This window comes from Acomys minous (genome assembly GCF_964271855.1).
Source record: "Acomys minous genome assembly, chromosome: 18".
NCBI classification, from domain to species: Eukaryota; Metazoa; Chordata; class Mammalia; order Rodentia; family Muridae; genus Acomys; species Acomys minous.
The window spans coordinates 1,699,548-1,717,208 of NC_140501.1; the positions used below are offsets into that span (position 1 = coordinate 1,699,548).

The 17,661-nt window shown below is 43.0% G+C and overlaps 1 protein-coding gene across 3 annotated transcripts in view; it reads right to left on the reverse strand.

The window, feature by feature from the left end:
• The window catches only part of PCCA (propionyl-CoA carboxylase subunit alpha), a 305,003-nt gene that overhangs the window by 82,944 nt on the left and 204,398 nt on the right, over positions 1-17,661 (reverse strand). For all 3 annotated transcript variants that reach the window (XM_084767907.1, XM_084767906.1, XM_084767905.1), the window contains one exon: positions 1,873-1,971. In XM_084767907.1, the coding sequence (XP_084624033.1) occupies positions 1,873-1,971 (99 nt within the window). The remainder of the gene's footprint in view (positions 1-1,872; positions 1,972-17,661) is intronic.

Sequence of the window (17,661 nt, forward strand, 5' to 3'; positions counted from 1 at the left end):
ATGACAACAGTCACTTAACATGCACACACGTTCCACCTTGCGGGACCATGTGGGAGTTTGTCATGTCAGCTCTGAAGGTGAGGTTCACAGAAAGTACATAAAAACCATCCCTGTTTGTAAGGGGGAAATGTCTTATCTTGATTTTAGGCAACTGATATTTTCACCAATACAGCATTTATCTTTCCAAGAGAGTTCATACCGAGTTAGAAAATACTAGCTTGGTCCCACAATTCCTTTCAACAAGTCCAGGGCTATGCCTCAAAGGGTTCATATAGTTCAGGTATGTGGATACTCTTGCAGCAAAGGACTTATAAACTTTTTAAAATTTTTGTATTGAACATCATCCAGGGAAAATGGTGCTGGTAATTATTTTAAATAGAAGCCTAACTAGAAATTCTACAGTCAGATAGCCACCAAGACAGCTACAAGCAGAGGCACTAGGGAGAGCGCTGAAAAGTACCATGAGGGGAAAACCTGAATACAAGGTTGTATGTCTTCTTACCCTTGGGAGATCACGCTAAGTACATGCCAACCAAACCTCCACGATGACCCAAACCGAGTGACCCGACAGAGAACGCGTTTCTGACCACGGTTTGTGAAGACATAATAGCAAATTCACTCGTTACTCATTCCTTCAGGGGTGTGGGGGGGTGTTGGCATGCTTGTTTAGACAGCGTCACATGAATCTCGGGCTGGTCTCCAACTCTTCACAGCTGAAGAGGACCCTGAGTTTCTGATCTGCCCTTTTACGTCTCCTGAGTGCCAGGGTTACAGAGTACACCACAACACTTGGTTTTGTGCAATGCTAAGGATCAAATTCGAGGTGCTGTCCATGCTAGAGAAGCATCCTGCCATTGCACCACATCCCTAAGCCCATCAAATAGTTTTAGGTGGTATAAAAACGTGCAGAGATGTCTCTCAAGGGTCTAAAACAGTTTCATCTTATAATTTATTTATAAGGGTAGAAAGTAGAAAGTATACAAAGAGAAGTCAAAACATAGATTCCGAACTGAGAACTTAAATCTTCTTAGACCTACAGAGATAGGACGTCAATTGAGCGCAGCTTGGAAACTACTCAGTCGCCATCATACCTCCTGGGGTCTGCGTCCTCTGACCCTGGGGTCTGCGTCCTCTGACCCTGGGGTCTGCGTCCTCTGACCCTGGGGTCTGCGTCCTCTGACCCTGGGGTCTGCGCCCTCTGACCCTGGGGTCTGCGTCCTCTGACCCTGGGGTCTGCGTCCTCTGACCCTGGGGTCTGCGTCCTCTGACCCACAGTCTCTACTGAGAGAGACAGGTATGGATGAGGCAACAAATGTGATTCTTTGGTTTTCTGTGTAAGTGTCCATGAGGCTTAGCTCCTTACATGGTTGTCTACATTACAGAGAACGTGCTTTTGGCTCTCGGCCTCAAGGCAGCTGCTTATAAGGACGACACTGGGGTGGGGGATGGGGGCACTTCTTAAATGCTAAGACAAACTTTCTAAAGCATATGCCACAGAGAGCCAACCTGCTCGGCCGTGCTTCTGTTGATCTAAGACTGCATAATTTCAACTGCACAGAAGATGACAAACCGTGCAAGCCCTGTGTTATAATTAAAAGCCTGCAATGACAAAGATGACTTTACACCTAGTAATTTTTAAGAGCCTGTGGGATTATTCATTTCTAGAAAAATATAATACAACAGCTTTGTGAAGCTCTCCAAAATGAAGACATAGCTCAAAATCCTCTAGTATAAGAAAAAAAATTACAACCATAAAAAGGGCACAGTGGACAATAAAATACAGCTTTTCCTTATTATGCCAGTATCAGCCACACAGAGACTGATGGGGATTTTGATCTTGAAGGCTTCTAAGTAAGCCACGTGAACATTTACCTGCACAGTCCTCTGTACGCCGTCAACGTTGACAGACAGTAAAGGCGATGCCAGGTTCCACGTACTGGTCACATTCAGTGTCGACCCATCAACTTCCACCTGTTGTGACACAACGTAAGACTGTTACCATGAAGAAAGACAGGAAGCTGATCTCAAGTTCACTGCTGCGTGCGAGCAGCAGCCATTTTAACAGATGGCTTCCAAACAACCTGTCATGTTTACCGCTGCAGCCATGAAAGACAGGGTCCAACAACAGAGTCTCCCCAGCCATCTCTGGGGAGAGGTGAGGGACCTGTGAACAGCTGCCTCTGGGTACAGAGACTTCAAGTGATTTCCAGAAAGTAACAAACAGCCTTCTAGCTTGAAACGGAGCTGGACATGCTACATTTACTGCAATTAGACAAGTGATGCATATAAATTCCAGTGACACTTTGCAACCCACACAACAGGGCTTGCATACGATGTCCTCTCCAAGGACCAAGGAAAAACTTTCTCGGTGCTAATTTTAATGATGGTGTCTTAATTAAACACACACTTTAATTAGGCAAGACTCTCTGGTACTAAACAGCCAGTTTATTCAAACTTTGAAAAGTTCTACCATACAGTTGCCAATCATAATTATATTTTTTTACCAAACCATCATCCAAAAAAGCCATAATTATTTTCAAATCAGAGATACAATTAGAGGGAAAATTTTAATTTCTAAGTCAGTAACATAAAGGCAGTTGAAAAGAAAAAGAAATCAGCCGGGAGTGGTGGCGTACACCTTTAGTCCCAGCACTCAGGAGGCAGAAGCAGGCAGATCACTGTGAGTTCGAGGTCAGCCTGGTTTACAAAGTGAGTCCAGGACAACCAAGGCTACAAAGAGAGACCCTATCTCAAAAAAAAAAAAAAGAAAAGAAAAGAAAAGAAAAAAAGAAAGAAAGAAAGAAAGAAAAAGAAATCAAGGTTAATTAAAAGCACTCACCAAAGGTTGTTTCCTAACTCTTTGCTACAAGAGACAGGCTGCAAATAGCATTATTATTTTAGGTCCATACATACTTGTACAAGTTGCAAAGTAAGCCTAAAGCAGAACCAGCCATCGTGGCTGCTAACAATCCCCACTGCCAGCTCTCTCCAAACTGCACACCCACTCTGTAAAATTAGACGCCAGAGTCCTATTGTCTTTCTGTTGGACCCCTGGGGACAGATAGGAAGATGACAGTGAACATTTCTGTCAAGTACTGGCTACCCTAAGAGAATCCAAGCTTGAAGAAGACACAGTCAAAGCATGTTGAAGTCTTCGTGACACTGCTGACTAAAAATGTGACGCCAGTGGATCATGACAGGAATCCAGAGGTGTTAGGACATCTTACAGATGACAAGCAAAGCCTAAGTCAGGATGAGGCCCACATGGCACAGGAGACTCCATGGCTGTAGGTACACAGCAGGGACCATGGGCAGTAGAAGTTTTTTTCAATGCAGTCATAGCACCAGAAAAGCCAAGACGAGATTAGGAATTGTTACTCAACAGCTAATGGTCCAAATGGCAGCAGCACAGATCTGGAAGGTTCTCTACAGCACCATCACTACCTTGAATGGCTCTGGCCACTATTCCAATGCCCCCGGCACATGCATCTATGCTCTACTTTGTGCAGAAGGAAGTCATCATCCAGTTTACACGATGCTCGCCTTTTCTCCTCTCTACTGATGGGAGAGAGGTCTCAGAGAAAGACTCTACATGACTGACATACAGAGGTACTAATCTTACATACTAGGTAAGAAATCAACACAACTTTGTGAATTAACTGCCTTTGACGCAAGGAAGCTGTCACACTTCAGTAATAAACATGAAGTGCATTTGCAAATATGAAATGATGGGATAAACCAGAAACCACCGCATGCCTTTCTAGGTACCTATCAGTAATCAAATTTCTCCAAGACACGAATACTGAACAATAGTAGATGCAATGCCTTTATTGATACTGTTATCAGATGAGTGAAAGCTAGGTGTGGGGCTAGGCCAGCAGGGAGCAAAGGTACCACAGTCAGCTTCCATGGGAAGTCAGGGGCAGAGCAAGCAGGGCAACTCCAGGTGTTCGCACCAGTCCCCCAGGATCACTAAAGAAGCAGATGAAAAAGGGGAGGCCATTTCCTCACCCCCTTACTGAACCTGTCACGACTCCACCTCTTCAGTGACAACAACTAATTTGGAAAGAGCCCTACCACAAAGGAAACCATGGTCAGATGTTGTCAGAGAGAGCACAGCTAAAACTTGTGGAAAGTGTGCCTTTGTTTCTAGCCAGCCTTCCCTATTATAACGCAGACAGGAATCAGAGAACAGCCAACACTGCACCTTGGGATACAACTAAGGAGAATTTTGTAAAAGAAAATGGTAAATAAATTAGGAGCATTTAACACAAGAACCACTACTCAAAGACAGGAAGGCTTCAGATAAACAGTTCTCCAAAGACTCAAAGCAACCATAGGAAATGTGACCCTCTTAAAAAACAAAACAAAACAAAAAAAAGCTCAAAGAAGAAAAACAAAGGTTCAAAGGAGAGATTATACAATAATAGAAGGAAGTGAAAAGCAAGCTGGTAGAACTCAGGGGGAAAAACGAAGAAAAAAATAACACTATAGAGATAAAAGCCACAAGAAGAGGCAACCAAAAATAGAATGTAACTAAAAAGAAATACCAGGACATAGAGAAACTCTACACTCAAAAATAGAGCCGCGGATACAAAAGCAATAATGAAGAAAATGGAAATGAAGAAGGACAGCAACACAAAAGATACATAATTGTCTCCTTTAAAAAGGCCTGTAAGTCAAAAAGAAAAAATTAAAGCCAAAGATACAAAAAAAAAAAAGGAACTTCTCCTTTTTATTGTTTCTTTTTTTGAGACAGGATCTCATTATGTACCTAAGGCTGACCTAGAGTTCACTATACAGACCTGACTTAGAGAGAAGCTGCCTGCTTCTGGCTTCCAAGAGCTGGGATTAGAGGTGTGTGCCACTAGACCCAGCCAGAGTAACTTTTCAAAAATAAATAAAATGTTGAATTTCTAGGCTCATGAACTTAACAGAATTCTATGACTACAGAAATATTTGGCCATTTGGGCAAAAATAAAAAGCTACATAACAGGAAGGAAAAAATAAAGTCATCCTAATTAGCTAAGAGCAACACCAACACAGAATACCACAGAGTAGTTTGTTCCAAACAGAAATAATTTGTTCCAAATAGGAAACAAAGAAATAACTAATTTTATACCCAGCCAAGGTTTCCTTATAGCATAACAGAAAAATCTATTCTCTGCACTTAAGGATGTAGAGGTTCTAAAATAAGATATCTTTGTAGTCACTAAAGTAAAACTACTCTCAAGGGAATACAGAAATACATATCTTCTTAAGAAAAAATAAGCCATATGCATTTGTTGTTGTTGCTGTTTTGTATGTTTTAGAGACAGGAGCTTGAATGTAGTCCAGGCTTGACATGAACACCACATTCTCCTGATTCTGCTTCCTGGTACTGGGAAGACAGCCATGGACCACCTTAAAATGGCTAGCTATAAAATGAAATAATTTGTTGTTCTCTTGTTTGATCGCTGTGGTGGGATGGAGCCCAGGGCTTCTTGTATTCTAGGCAAGAGATTTACTGTGAACTATATCCACAGACCCTGATGATATGCAGTGATTTAAATATTCTTTATTTCTCAGCAGGAAGGTACATCTCTCTGAGAAAGTGGCCTTTAAGATAATATCAGAAAGATGGGTATGAATTAGATAAATACGCTAGTATTTGGGATGTGCACAGAAATATCACAGAATTTGTTTTGTTTTCAGGGAAAAAAAACCCACAAACAATCTGGTAAAATAGCTTAGTGGGAAAGCATTTGCTGTACACATGTGAGAACCCAAGTTCAAATCCCCAGATCCCAAGTAAAGCTGGACACAGTGTCATGTGTCATCCAGTGCTGTCACCACAGGACGGGAGATGGGAGACATGAAAGTCCTGAAACTCACAAGTCAGCTACAGTGCTGTACACAACAGTGAAAACCCAGGAGACTGTCTCAGCCACAGTGCTGTACACAACAGTGAAAACCCAGGAGACTGTCTCAGCCACAGTGCTGTACACAACAGTGAAAACCCAGGAGACTGTCTCAGCCACAGTGCTGTACACAGCAATGAAAACCCAGGAGACTGTCTCAGCCACAGCGCTGTACACAGCAGTGAAAACCCAGGAGACTGTCTCAGCCAGTGTTGTACACAAGTGGAAACCAAGGAGACTGTCTCAGCCACAGCGCTGTACACAACAGTGAAAACCAAGGAGACTGTCTCAGCCAGTGTTGTACACAAGTGGAAACCCAGGAGACTGTCTCAAACAAAGTAGAACGTGAAACCAACACACATACCACATGCACACCGTGGCACACATACACACCCATACTCTCTCACACACACAAGTGTAAGTACACATACACACATATAATATAATATAATATAATATATATGATTTTTTTTTAATTCCAAAGGTAAACAAAACAAAAACCCTGTGTCAAAAAGCAGCCAAAACTGCACAAAGGACACAGATGAGGAGTGAATCTGCCCGTAACATGGAATACTGCCTCTCAGGCATCTGTAGTCAAATGCTGAAGATCACAGGTCAGGAAACTAAGCTGGCTATCTGTGCACAGAGAGAAGACACAAATGCTGGGGGTCACAACCAGGCAGGGAGCTAGAACACACACTGGCCACTGGGCTTCTATTGCAAGCAAGGCGTGTGTAGGGAGCCTGGAGGTGGCCCCTCATTTAGTCACCTCCCTAGAAGTCTGCATTTCACTGAAAACAGCCAGCTGCACTGTGGCACAGGCAATGTGGTGGGAAATATTTCCTGTGAGCTGTTTGGAACATTCGGTTTTCCTACCCACGTCATCATGAGGGGAAAAAATACACACCCTAAATTTAAATGGCATTTGATGAGATTAATCACATTATCACTAAAAAGCAACAGTGTAAAGTGCTTCCTCGGGGGCTACCACCTGACACCATAAAAACATTGCTGCTTCTGATGCAGCTGTGCCTGCTAAGCATTAAAAACCTGTAGTCAGGGCTGGAGAGATGGCTGAGTGGTTAAGAGAGCCGCCTGCTCTTCCAGAGGTCCTGAGTTCAATTCCCAGCAACCGCATGGTGGCTCAAAACCAAATATGATGTGATCTGATGCCCTCTTCTGCAGATAAAGCACTCACATACAGTAAATAAATAAATAAATCTTTTGAAAAATAAAAATAAAAAATAAGAACCTGTACTCAACATTAAGAGTGTAAATTTCAAATAATAAAACCAGGGAGGCGTGGACAGTAAGAAAAGCAGTTTTGTTGGTCACATGTAAGTCCCACTTTTCTAAATTTCATGTTACTCACCGTCAAGGAGATTAATATTATGCAAAGGTAACTCTGAGCTAACCCTGCAGGCATTCCACCCACTGCTGCTGTGGCTTCTGTTCCTACCAACAGAATGGAGGTAAGAACACTGGTTGACTGGTTCCACCACCTTACAGAAAGGCACAGCTAGTACTTGGCCCTTTAATAGACTGACGTGGTAAAGTCTTTGTTTTTTCTGTTTGTTGTTGTTGTTGTTGTTTATTCTTTAGCAAGGTTTTTCTGCGCAGACCAGGCTGGACAAAACAAGGTTTTTCTACGTAGCCCAGGCTGGACAAGAGGTCTTGGTCCCTTCTGCCTCAACTTCTTGACTGCTGGGATTTACAGGTGTGCCACACCTGTCACCGGAGCCTTCTAACTCCTCACACTGCACAGAAAGCAATGAGAGAGGGGGCTGTTTTCAGGTCTTACTCTCGGGCTGGAAAAAGCCATCAAAACAACATACACAATTCAATCTTCTGCCTTTTCACATATAAAGAAATTAAAGAATCATACAAATTAACTCACAAAAGCAACCACCTCGAGGTACCCCTTAGAATATGCACATAAACATATATTAAAAGCAAAAACAGTAAGTGGGGAGTAAAGACTGAGGCAGGAGCTGCAGAGGCGGCTCAGTGGCTCCGTGTTCACCTTTCTTCCAGGGACACAGTTCTGTTCTTAGCACCCACCTGGAGTGGCTCAGCAGAGCCTGTAACTCCAGAAGCCTTCCTGAGGCTTCTCTGAGCACCCATATCACATATGTGCATGTGTTCATGTATGCACAGGTGTGTGTAAGCAGGCGCGCACACACACACACACACACACACACACACACACACACACACACACACATACACACATATACAATGTATATGCAACCACATAAAGTAAAACTGACTCTTAAAAGATTAGGACATGGCTACTATATTATACATGCTTTTTTAAATTATTCTATGGATAGGTGTTTACTCGTTGTTTTGTTTTTATGTCTGAACTACTGATAAGAAAAACTTTCGTTGCTTAGTTGTACATCAATGGGCTGGCCTATCTTCATTCCAGAGGCATCTGAACGCCAAGCAATAAGCTAGCTGGGTGTCACCCCGTCTGGCATTGCTATGGTTTACGGGGTTACGTAAAGCACAAGAATTCTCTCAGACTCTGTCAACAAAATGCATCCTGGTGATTTAACAGGCCAGCAGTTTTGTTGTTTGCTTGCTCTGACATTTACCTAAGTAAAGTTTGACACTTTTGTGCTATAATTAATGGTTCTTAAACTTTCAGTATTAACTATAGCACATTCTAGGTCTTTAATGTAATTAAAAAAACACATGTTTTTAAAGTTCTTTGTTCACATTTAGTATGTGTGTGATTGTGCGTGTGCGTGCATGCATATGTGTCTGTGCATGTGTTTGTGTGTGTGTGTGTGTGTGTGCGCGTGTGTGTACATACAGAGGACAACTGTTTGGGAGTCAGCTCTGGCCTTCTGTGTCCCTGAGGCAGGTCTCTTTTGTTTCTGCTGCTGTGCTGAGAACGCCAGGCCAGCTAATCTGAAGTTCCCGTGACTCCCCTGTCTCCGTCCATCACTCTGTCCGAGGACTGCTGGGATCACAGATGTGTGCCACTGCACTCAACTTTTTACACTGGTTCTGGGGCCAAACACAAGTTGTCCGGCCCGTGCAGCAAGCTTTTACCTACACAGGGCCGTCTCACCAGAGCAGAGCAGGTGTTTTCACTTCTGCTCTTCCACTTACTAAGACAGATCTCTGACAAGTTCTCACGTGCTGGGTGACTGTCCACAGCTGAGTGAGATGGCTATCTTAAGAAAAAAAGGACAAGCATTTCTGGTGTCTGTTCTTTACACTATCGCCTTGCAAACCAGCTTATTTCTCTTCCCAAAATATACATAAAAATTACACACACACACACACACACACACACACACACACACACACACACACACACCAGCCACCAAGAGGAATTAGATAGGACAGTAAAGTTCCATCAACAATCACAATAGGTCATATTAAATATGCATTGTTATAAATGTAATTAAATATATATATCAAATTATGTGAGCTGCAAAAACAAAACTTAGGTACTGATCTACACTACCACCAGTTTACTGTCTAGTTTCTGTTTAATTATCGCCTCGTTAATTGATCAGTAACAACTTTAACTTCAGTTTTATGGTTTCAAAAAAAGCCCTCCACGTTATCTTGCTCATGACTGAATTATGCTAGTAGCTTCTTTAGGATTGGTGCGATAAGGTCAGCTTCCGAAGATCACACTGAAAATGAGGTGAGCTCAGTGAGAAACTCCAGGAAGACATGCTTTTACAAGGCAGCGGTGGAAGTGAGAGATCGGACGGAAAGCCTGCATCTCTCTGTGGTGTCATGAGGAGTCATGCCCGGCGCCATTTCCTCACAGGGCAGTCAGTCACGCACCTAGCATAGCACGTTCTTTCCAGAAGCTCAGTAAGCAGTTGATGGTGACACTTCTGTCAACTCTACCCACCCTTTCCTTCTCTGATCTCAAAAACACCCGTTTTTCTTTGGGGGAGGGGGGGTCAGTGGTATAGCTCTTGCCTAGCATATTTGATGGGCCTGGGCCCAACCCCTAGTACCTCAAACAACAACAGCAGCAGCAGCAAAGTAGTATTCTTGCCGTTCGTTTCCCTTCTGCTCCACTTGAAGCAGGGTCTCGAGTGGCCCCAGGCTGATGTCAACTCACTTTGCAGCTAACAGGGACAACCTTGGTTTCTGAATCTTCTGACTCCACCTCACACTGCTGGAGTCAGATGTGCGCCACTATGGCTGGTTTCTCACTGTTATGTTTCCACCAACACTTCCATTATTTGGCCTATAATCTCATCTGATTCCTTTTAGCATTCCCTGCTTTTCATAAGCATTTCACTATTTCCAATGTCCCCGGTTCAATCCCAGCACGTGACCTGTAATTCAGCGCCCAGGGTCATGTCTATTGTCACAGGATGGTCACAAGAATGACTCTGCCCTCTTCCTGGCTCCCCACTCATTGCTACCACAACACAATATTTCCTACTAATCGTGCCTATTTTGACTGTTTTTTGCAGCAGTTCAGCGTTCTAGTCCTTTTTATATACATGCAAAGTTCTCTTCAATAGCCCTTTTAATACTGTTTTTAAACTCTTCTCTCTAGGAAAGATTTTCCCAAAATCATTTCCCGAGCTTCTATGGCAGTAAGTGACATAATTCTTAACATGCATACTCAAACAGGTGTCATTTGTGCAGCATAATTCCAACAATATACATTTATACTCTTATCTTAAAATTAGAGCAAAACTTTCCCCTCAAAATTAATATATACATTACGTTCCTAGATTTTCATCTATTAACAGATTGTTTAATAAGCACAAGCCATGAAGACTCCATGTCTGTCAAATACACAAATGCAGAAACCAATGCTCCAGAGAGGCTGTTGTATCCACACAGTGGGCTTGTCAATAGTTATTTGCCTTGTGTCAAATGCATTTCAGAAATAATGTTTTTTTTTTATTTAATTATTCTTCAGACTAATCATGAGAAACCATGAATTTGCAAAGTGGACCTAGCCAGCTCCAGGAAGCGTTGGCCTTACCTTAGTCAGTTGCTAGTATTTAGTTTTAGATGCTTATAAATAGGAAACAGAAAAATGGTGAGATCACTGCTAACCTCCTAGTGAATATTTATAATAGCTTTTATCTGGGCCCTTTTTAAAAGATAACTTCATATACATTAAGTTGTTAGCATTACTACACATAGTCCTATGTGTGTCACCCCGATTTGCCAGTGTTATTTGTCCTCTGGCAATAGAAAAGACTTGCCTGATGACCCATGAACCTACATACAAACCTGTTTCTGCTTATGCTTCCATGGCAGGTGGGATCGCCACCTAACTCTGTTCTGTGTGCTTGTGCCCTTGCTTCTTGGCACCAGCTATGGTGAGACAGAGCAAGCAGGGGGCCCTCACCTAGTACTGGATCTGCCAGAGCCCTCATCCTGAACTTCCAGCTTACAGACCTGGAAAGTAAGCATGCGTTATGGGGTGCTCCACAGAACACAAGGCACAGCAGGCCAGCCTCAGCTGCCTTAGCAGCTCTCAGAGCACAAAACAATTACACTGAAAGCATCTCCTAGAGTGTCCTCACAACTGCTCGTGTTGGCAAGGTGACCACATCATCCAGGAGCCACACAAACGTCAATCCGCCCCACTCGCAGTGATGCCGCTTGCCTTACCTCTGACTGAACGAGTCCTACCAAGCTAAGCTCAACTCAGAACATACAGACCTGTTTCCATCCCTACCTATCACACCACGAGGTTTGTCGATCCCTTCAAAGGCTTCTGATAGTCACTACTTCCTTCCCTGCTTCAATTTGTTCAGTATACCCAAGATCCTCTCTGCTTTGCATATATGTCACAGCATTTGAAAGAACATTATATTACAGGGCCGGGGTGGGGGAGGGGGGAGCCATGCACTAACCAAACAAAGTCCAGCAACTTAAAAAGAAAGAGGCTTCACCTGAGGGGAAAGGGGTCAGATTAGGGAGACCCTAGTGAACCCTGCAACTCAATAAACATTAAAATAAAGCAATTTCTAGGGCTGCAGCCTTCTGTAAACGTCAGGAAAAAAGAAAAATCAGCCAGCAATGGCAGACCATCAGGAAAGCATTCTGTTGTCTGGATTTCGTGAATGCTTTAAATTTCCACAGTACAAAGTAAAAGAAAATAGGCCATTAGGTCAGGCTAGCTTTTGGATGGTTGCAACAAGTTCCAAAGATTTCCAGCCCAAATTGTAAGTAAGCTATCAAGACAATTTGGCCAAAGGGGGAAAATGGTTCCCTGAGCCAGGTAGCGTGTGGGAATATGGCAGCTCATGCCCGCCTCCACTCGCTCTAGTCCTGGTTCCTTCTGGCCTACTTCCACATACAGAACGCTTGCATCAGCCACAAAGGAACCCTACACACAACAACTTGAAAATCTTCCCAAAGCCCTGTTGCCAATCAGTATAGCTCTACACAGCTCTACTGACCAACTGAAACTGTGGCTTCCTGGTGCTTTATCAATTTTCCTAGTTCAATACACTTCTTGGAGTCTAATCACTGCGTGAATAGAACCCTAACCCTTCACCCAGCCCTCCAGGCCTTTAACCCACCACTCGGCGCTTTGTTTCTGCTCTCGCTGTTTCTTACCTTCAAGGGAATGCGCACAGACACCTGTTCCCAACTGCATCCCGGAGTGGACATTTGGTTCTTTGTAAACTCGCATAAGTTATGTAAATGTGTTTTTGCTTTAATCCCAAGTGTGGGGTTTTAGTTTGGGCTTTAGTTTGTGTGGAGCTGCTAACTGTCCCATTTGGGATGTGGCCTTTGCCAGCTGGTAACCACCTGCCTCATTCAGCACAGAGAAGGGCGTGGCCTAGGACTCCGAGGAAGATAAATAGAAGAGCTTGGAGCAAGAAGGTGTGGCATACAGTGGTAGCATTTTGGAGAAACCAGAGACCAGTGTGGTAGACACAGAGAAACGTTTCAACACACTGGCTCGGAGGAGACTGCTTGCTGCGTCTGCTGTTGACGGAGATCGGTGTTGTCCCTAAAGAACCCGTTGACCCAAAACAACTGGGAAAAGTAAAGGGATCTGCACCCCCTCTCCCCACTAACATTCTCTCTCATGCCCAGGGTTAAAGGGTTGGTGGAAGGGAGGTAGAGGCTTCAATATGCCCCCAAATAAAACAGTTTAAAAACCAAGTGTCAACAGTGTTCCTGCTAAACTTCAGCTAGCCACATCACTACCACACTCATGTTACTTAGTATTGGCTTTTAAGCCAGTGCTGCATAACTCCTGAGCATGCTCACACCACGCCGTGAATGAGCTCTCTACTGGCTCTGAAATTCCACTGTGTGTTGTATCTCTATATGCATACCTAATAGTGGCTTACGGTCCTCATCCTATTAAACTCAAACCCCTGGAAGTTCATGGGGGCAGGTTAGACCGTTTCCACTTCCGCGTCTCTTATGAAGAGCTTAACACAAGGCCTCTATCCTAAAGCCTGGTAGATTTTCAGTAACTATCTATTATAGTTAAAGTAAAAACGATCTAATTAGACAGGAATTCTCACATAAAAACTGAGTGTATGGTATGTGTACCCAACCATGTGCATGTCACGGAGCACATATGGGGGTCAGAGGGCAGCTTTATAGACTTTGCTTTCTCGTTCTACTTTTATTTGGTTCTGGGAACCAAACTCAGGCAGCTAGGCTTGAGAGGCATGCACCTCTATCTGCTGGGCCATCTCACTGGCACAGAAAAACACAACTTCCATCCCTATGATTACAGGCCTATTAAAAAGCTGTGAAAACCATGGCTTAGACAAAAATATCACGGCATCAAAGAGACACTGTACACTCTCTCACCTTCACGTCCCTCGGTGCGTACTTTTGAGGCTTTGGGCCCCTAACCACGAACAACATGGTTCCATTTTAAAGTTTCCTCATACAGCTTTGGTGAGACTAATAAAGACACTTCTAAGTTAAAACTATTTATAATTGTAATGTCCTACAAGGTGTGAATAATACTTCCATTTAAAAATCCATAAATGCTTACAATAGCAGTTATTTCAACTACATAAAAGAGTCCATTAAGTTCTTTCATAACTTAAAACCTACACAGACTCTACAGAGGTCTCTACCTCATTGCCCACCCACTACGTATACAGCCCAGCAGACTTAACAGAGCATTTAGAGAAAGGCGGGCAATCAGAAAGAAGTTTAAAACAAATTAAAAATGCTACTTAAAATTCTATCCCATTTCTGGGGTTTTACTTTTATGTCCAGACAACTAAAATTATCTATTCATGTCGCTGGATGGGTCCTTTAATCTTGATGACCATGAGCAGAGCGAAGCTGCTCCGTTTTGTGCTAAACTGTGGGCCCAAACCCCAAAAGGAAGAGGCCTGGCACGCTTCCAGGAGTCCTGAAAGAGAGTGTGGCTAATATATATTAGTTTTGGTAGCAGTTACCAGGAATAATACGCGGGCTGTGGCCAAACTGAAAGCTGGCAAGCACAGAAAGGAACGAGTGGGAAATAATTAGGAATAGCGCAAGGAACTAATGAGCAAATTAAGTTCATCCTTAAAGATCTCCAGATCCAACTGGAGGTGATGGTGAAATCATTCATATACTGCCTTAGAAAGTTATCAAATAAAAATTAAAATATGTAAAGCACAGCCACTCTGAAGCAAGGAATAAATCAAGTCAGTCCTCATTATAAGCAAAAAATCATGGAAAAATGAAGAAAGAGCCCAAAACCGCCTTGATTTTTTCCCCCACCTCTCATTAGGCAAAGATCAGTATTGGAAACACATCTCCATAACTTTACTATTACTTTGTTGCAGCACGTCTCGGGAGAGCAGAACAAGTAGCAACGGCTCACCTACACAACACCAAAGATGGCAACATTGTGGCGGTTTTGCTAAAGCCGCTTCCTGAGGAAGGAGCGCTCCAGCCCTCCAAGGAGCCTCTCTGCTGGGCGCCTCCGCCAGCAGGGGCCTCTGGCTGAAGGAAACCAGGACCAATCATGTTTTAACACAGGGAGGTTGTTATTACAGGAATCCCGAAGCAGAGGTACCTACTTGAGCAAGCGTAAGCTAAAGCTCTCATAGCTCACCTAAGGCTATGCTGGGTTTCTGGGAAGCATTTCAACTCATGGGAACCACTCTAGTGCTAACAGGAAGAGTAAAAGGTGGCACTTACATAAGCGGACACGTCTCTCGGGGTAGAGGGTGGTCTACGTATAGACAAGAGAGACACAGAGAGCTCCTCGGTGACATTTCCAGCTCATACTCAGTCCATTTAATTAAAGCAGAGCATTTAGCGAGCTTTATTAGGTCCCATTTGCCAAGACATTAACTTACTTGTAGATGAACACATCAAACAGTCTGTAAGCTACATGGTTTTCACTTTAAGATGGGCAGTGTCTGATCAAGGAACCAGAGCAGGCAGGACTTGGAATAGATGCAGCGAGTATAAGCACCTTCCAGCAGGAGGGGCCAGGGCCACTGAAAATTCAGTAAGTAGCTGCCTTGTGCTCTAGAAAACGGTGTGCACGCACACACAACAGTGCACTTCGGTGTGCTAATACGTCTGTCATCCAAGTTCAAAACCGATCCCTTCACAGCTAATCCTGTGGCATCTGTATCTTTACCGAGTCGCCTACCTGCTCTAAGACTGCTAAGTACACCACATACCTATGCCACCCACAAATTCAAAGTGCTTTGAGTTTAGCCTACACTAAGACATTCATCAAACTCTGGCACTAGATTAATCAAATTAGTTAATCTCATAATCAGCAATGATACCCGTGTCATCTCATTTCACATGGTCTTCTCTGAACACCAGGAGCTGGGAGGGGGCAAGTGGGCAGTGGAGCAGGCAGCTGTGAAAGGTTACCTGAAAAACAGTCACTAACCCGCATACCCTGCATATAATGCTTTCTCCAACTTCTATTCACTGAAGGGTGGAGTCATAATAAAGTGTCCCTATTAGTCTGGGTCACAAAAGTAATTCAAGACCCATAGAGAAATGCTTACTATCATTGAAGTTTGCTAAACCATTCAACCAGTCAGCCCTTTGCTTCCCGGTAAGACTGCCAACAACTATGCCAATTAGTGTCAATTGCCATGTTAGATTTTGTAACGTCTGCACCTGTCTACCAGTTAGAAAGGAGTGGCTGATAGCTTTACGTTCCTCAGTGTGCCACCCAACATGCTCTGGGATAACATTTGCAAGATCACAGATTTTTTTCCTTGTAATTTTTTTCACTGTATTTTTTGTTTTTGTTTTTGTTTTTGTTTTTGTTTTTGCGAGACAGAGTTTCTCTGTGTAGCCTTGGATGTCCTGGACTCTCTTTGTAGACCAGGCTGGCCTCGAACTCACAGCGATCCGCCTGCCTCTGCCTCCCAAGTGCTGGGATTAAAGGCGTGCGCCACCACGCCCGGCTTTTCACTGTATTTTTAAAAGCTAGTTTTCCAAATTAAGTTTCTGGTTTTTTTATTTTTAGGAGGGAGACAAATTTAGCATCCATCTACAAACTACATTTTGTTTTAATCTAGGATTTTATAAGCAAGAAAAATTCAACATACAAGAAATTTACTGAACCATGTATTTACTTCAAATACGTATTTATGAATTGAAAGAAACAATTTCAAGATTATCAAACATTAAATTTACGCATTTCATTTAAACACATGGCTAAGATAAATATCTAATATTCTGAGATTTTGCACAAGGATTCTTATTATTTTTCTAATGACATATTAACCTCAAACCAAGAAACACTGCGTGTAGGAGGAACTGTGAACATCAGGGTCTTCTCCCTACACACGTTCATGCAGCTACTTGGTCTTTATATATAAAGAGTTGCACACAACGTAAACTCATGAGCTATTTTCAAAACACTCGGAACAACTCATCAATGTTTGACTTATCTTTGGGTCAGGGTGCTTCACTGTGATTTACTATAATTAATAGTAGCGCCGTTTGTTTAAATACCACCGTTGGAGCACATCGTCCATAGCTGATGAACGGACCCAATGGAGTGCTTAATGACCAAGTGCACCGGTGACAGGACGCGCAGGCTGCACGTCAGTACACAAGGAAAGCACGGGAGATGTACCCAGTGTAGCATGTTCTGTCTGCTGTCATTACTTAAATTGCTACTTTTCCTCAACGATCTATTCTGCGGCTCAAGCAAGTAGAATAAATGGTAATTTTACCTGCCAAATCTGGCACAAATGAGGACAAGCGACTTCATTAGCAGAACAATGCTTTCCATATGATTTTTCCCTTTTCCACCCAGTGCCAAATAGTAGAACAATTCAAATCAAGAAATCTAAGCAAAATTACCTCCTCTTGTTGAAGTTTTATATGCTTGAATAAGCAAATGATCTGCAGAATGCTAGCAAGAATATCCTCTTTGTAAGTTAGTGTATATATATATATATATATTTGTATTGCAGCTTAATTACAAGTTGGAATGCTATATTCATCCAAGAATGAGACACCTCCCTCGAGAGGTAGAGCTTCCAGTGCACTGGGGGTAGGGAGCAGTTTGCCTAGCGAACATTAAGAACGCATGTGCTGTGTAAGCCTAAAAGACAAGACTTGGGTGCAGCTTTTGGTGAAAATGTCAATTAGTGCACCCAATCCAATGCTGTGTGATGAAGCTGAATGGACCCTTTTTGTAAGTCTGTGATAAACTAAAGCAAGTAGCATCCACTACTACCCACCTCACCAATTAAAGCCAGCTCTCATACTTCCTTGGAGTTTTTAGTAGCAGCCTAAACAAATTCACAAATTCTCCCATGTTTCTTTCAGA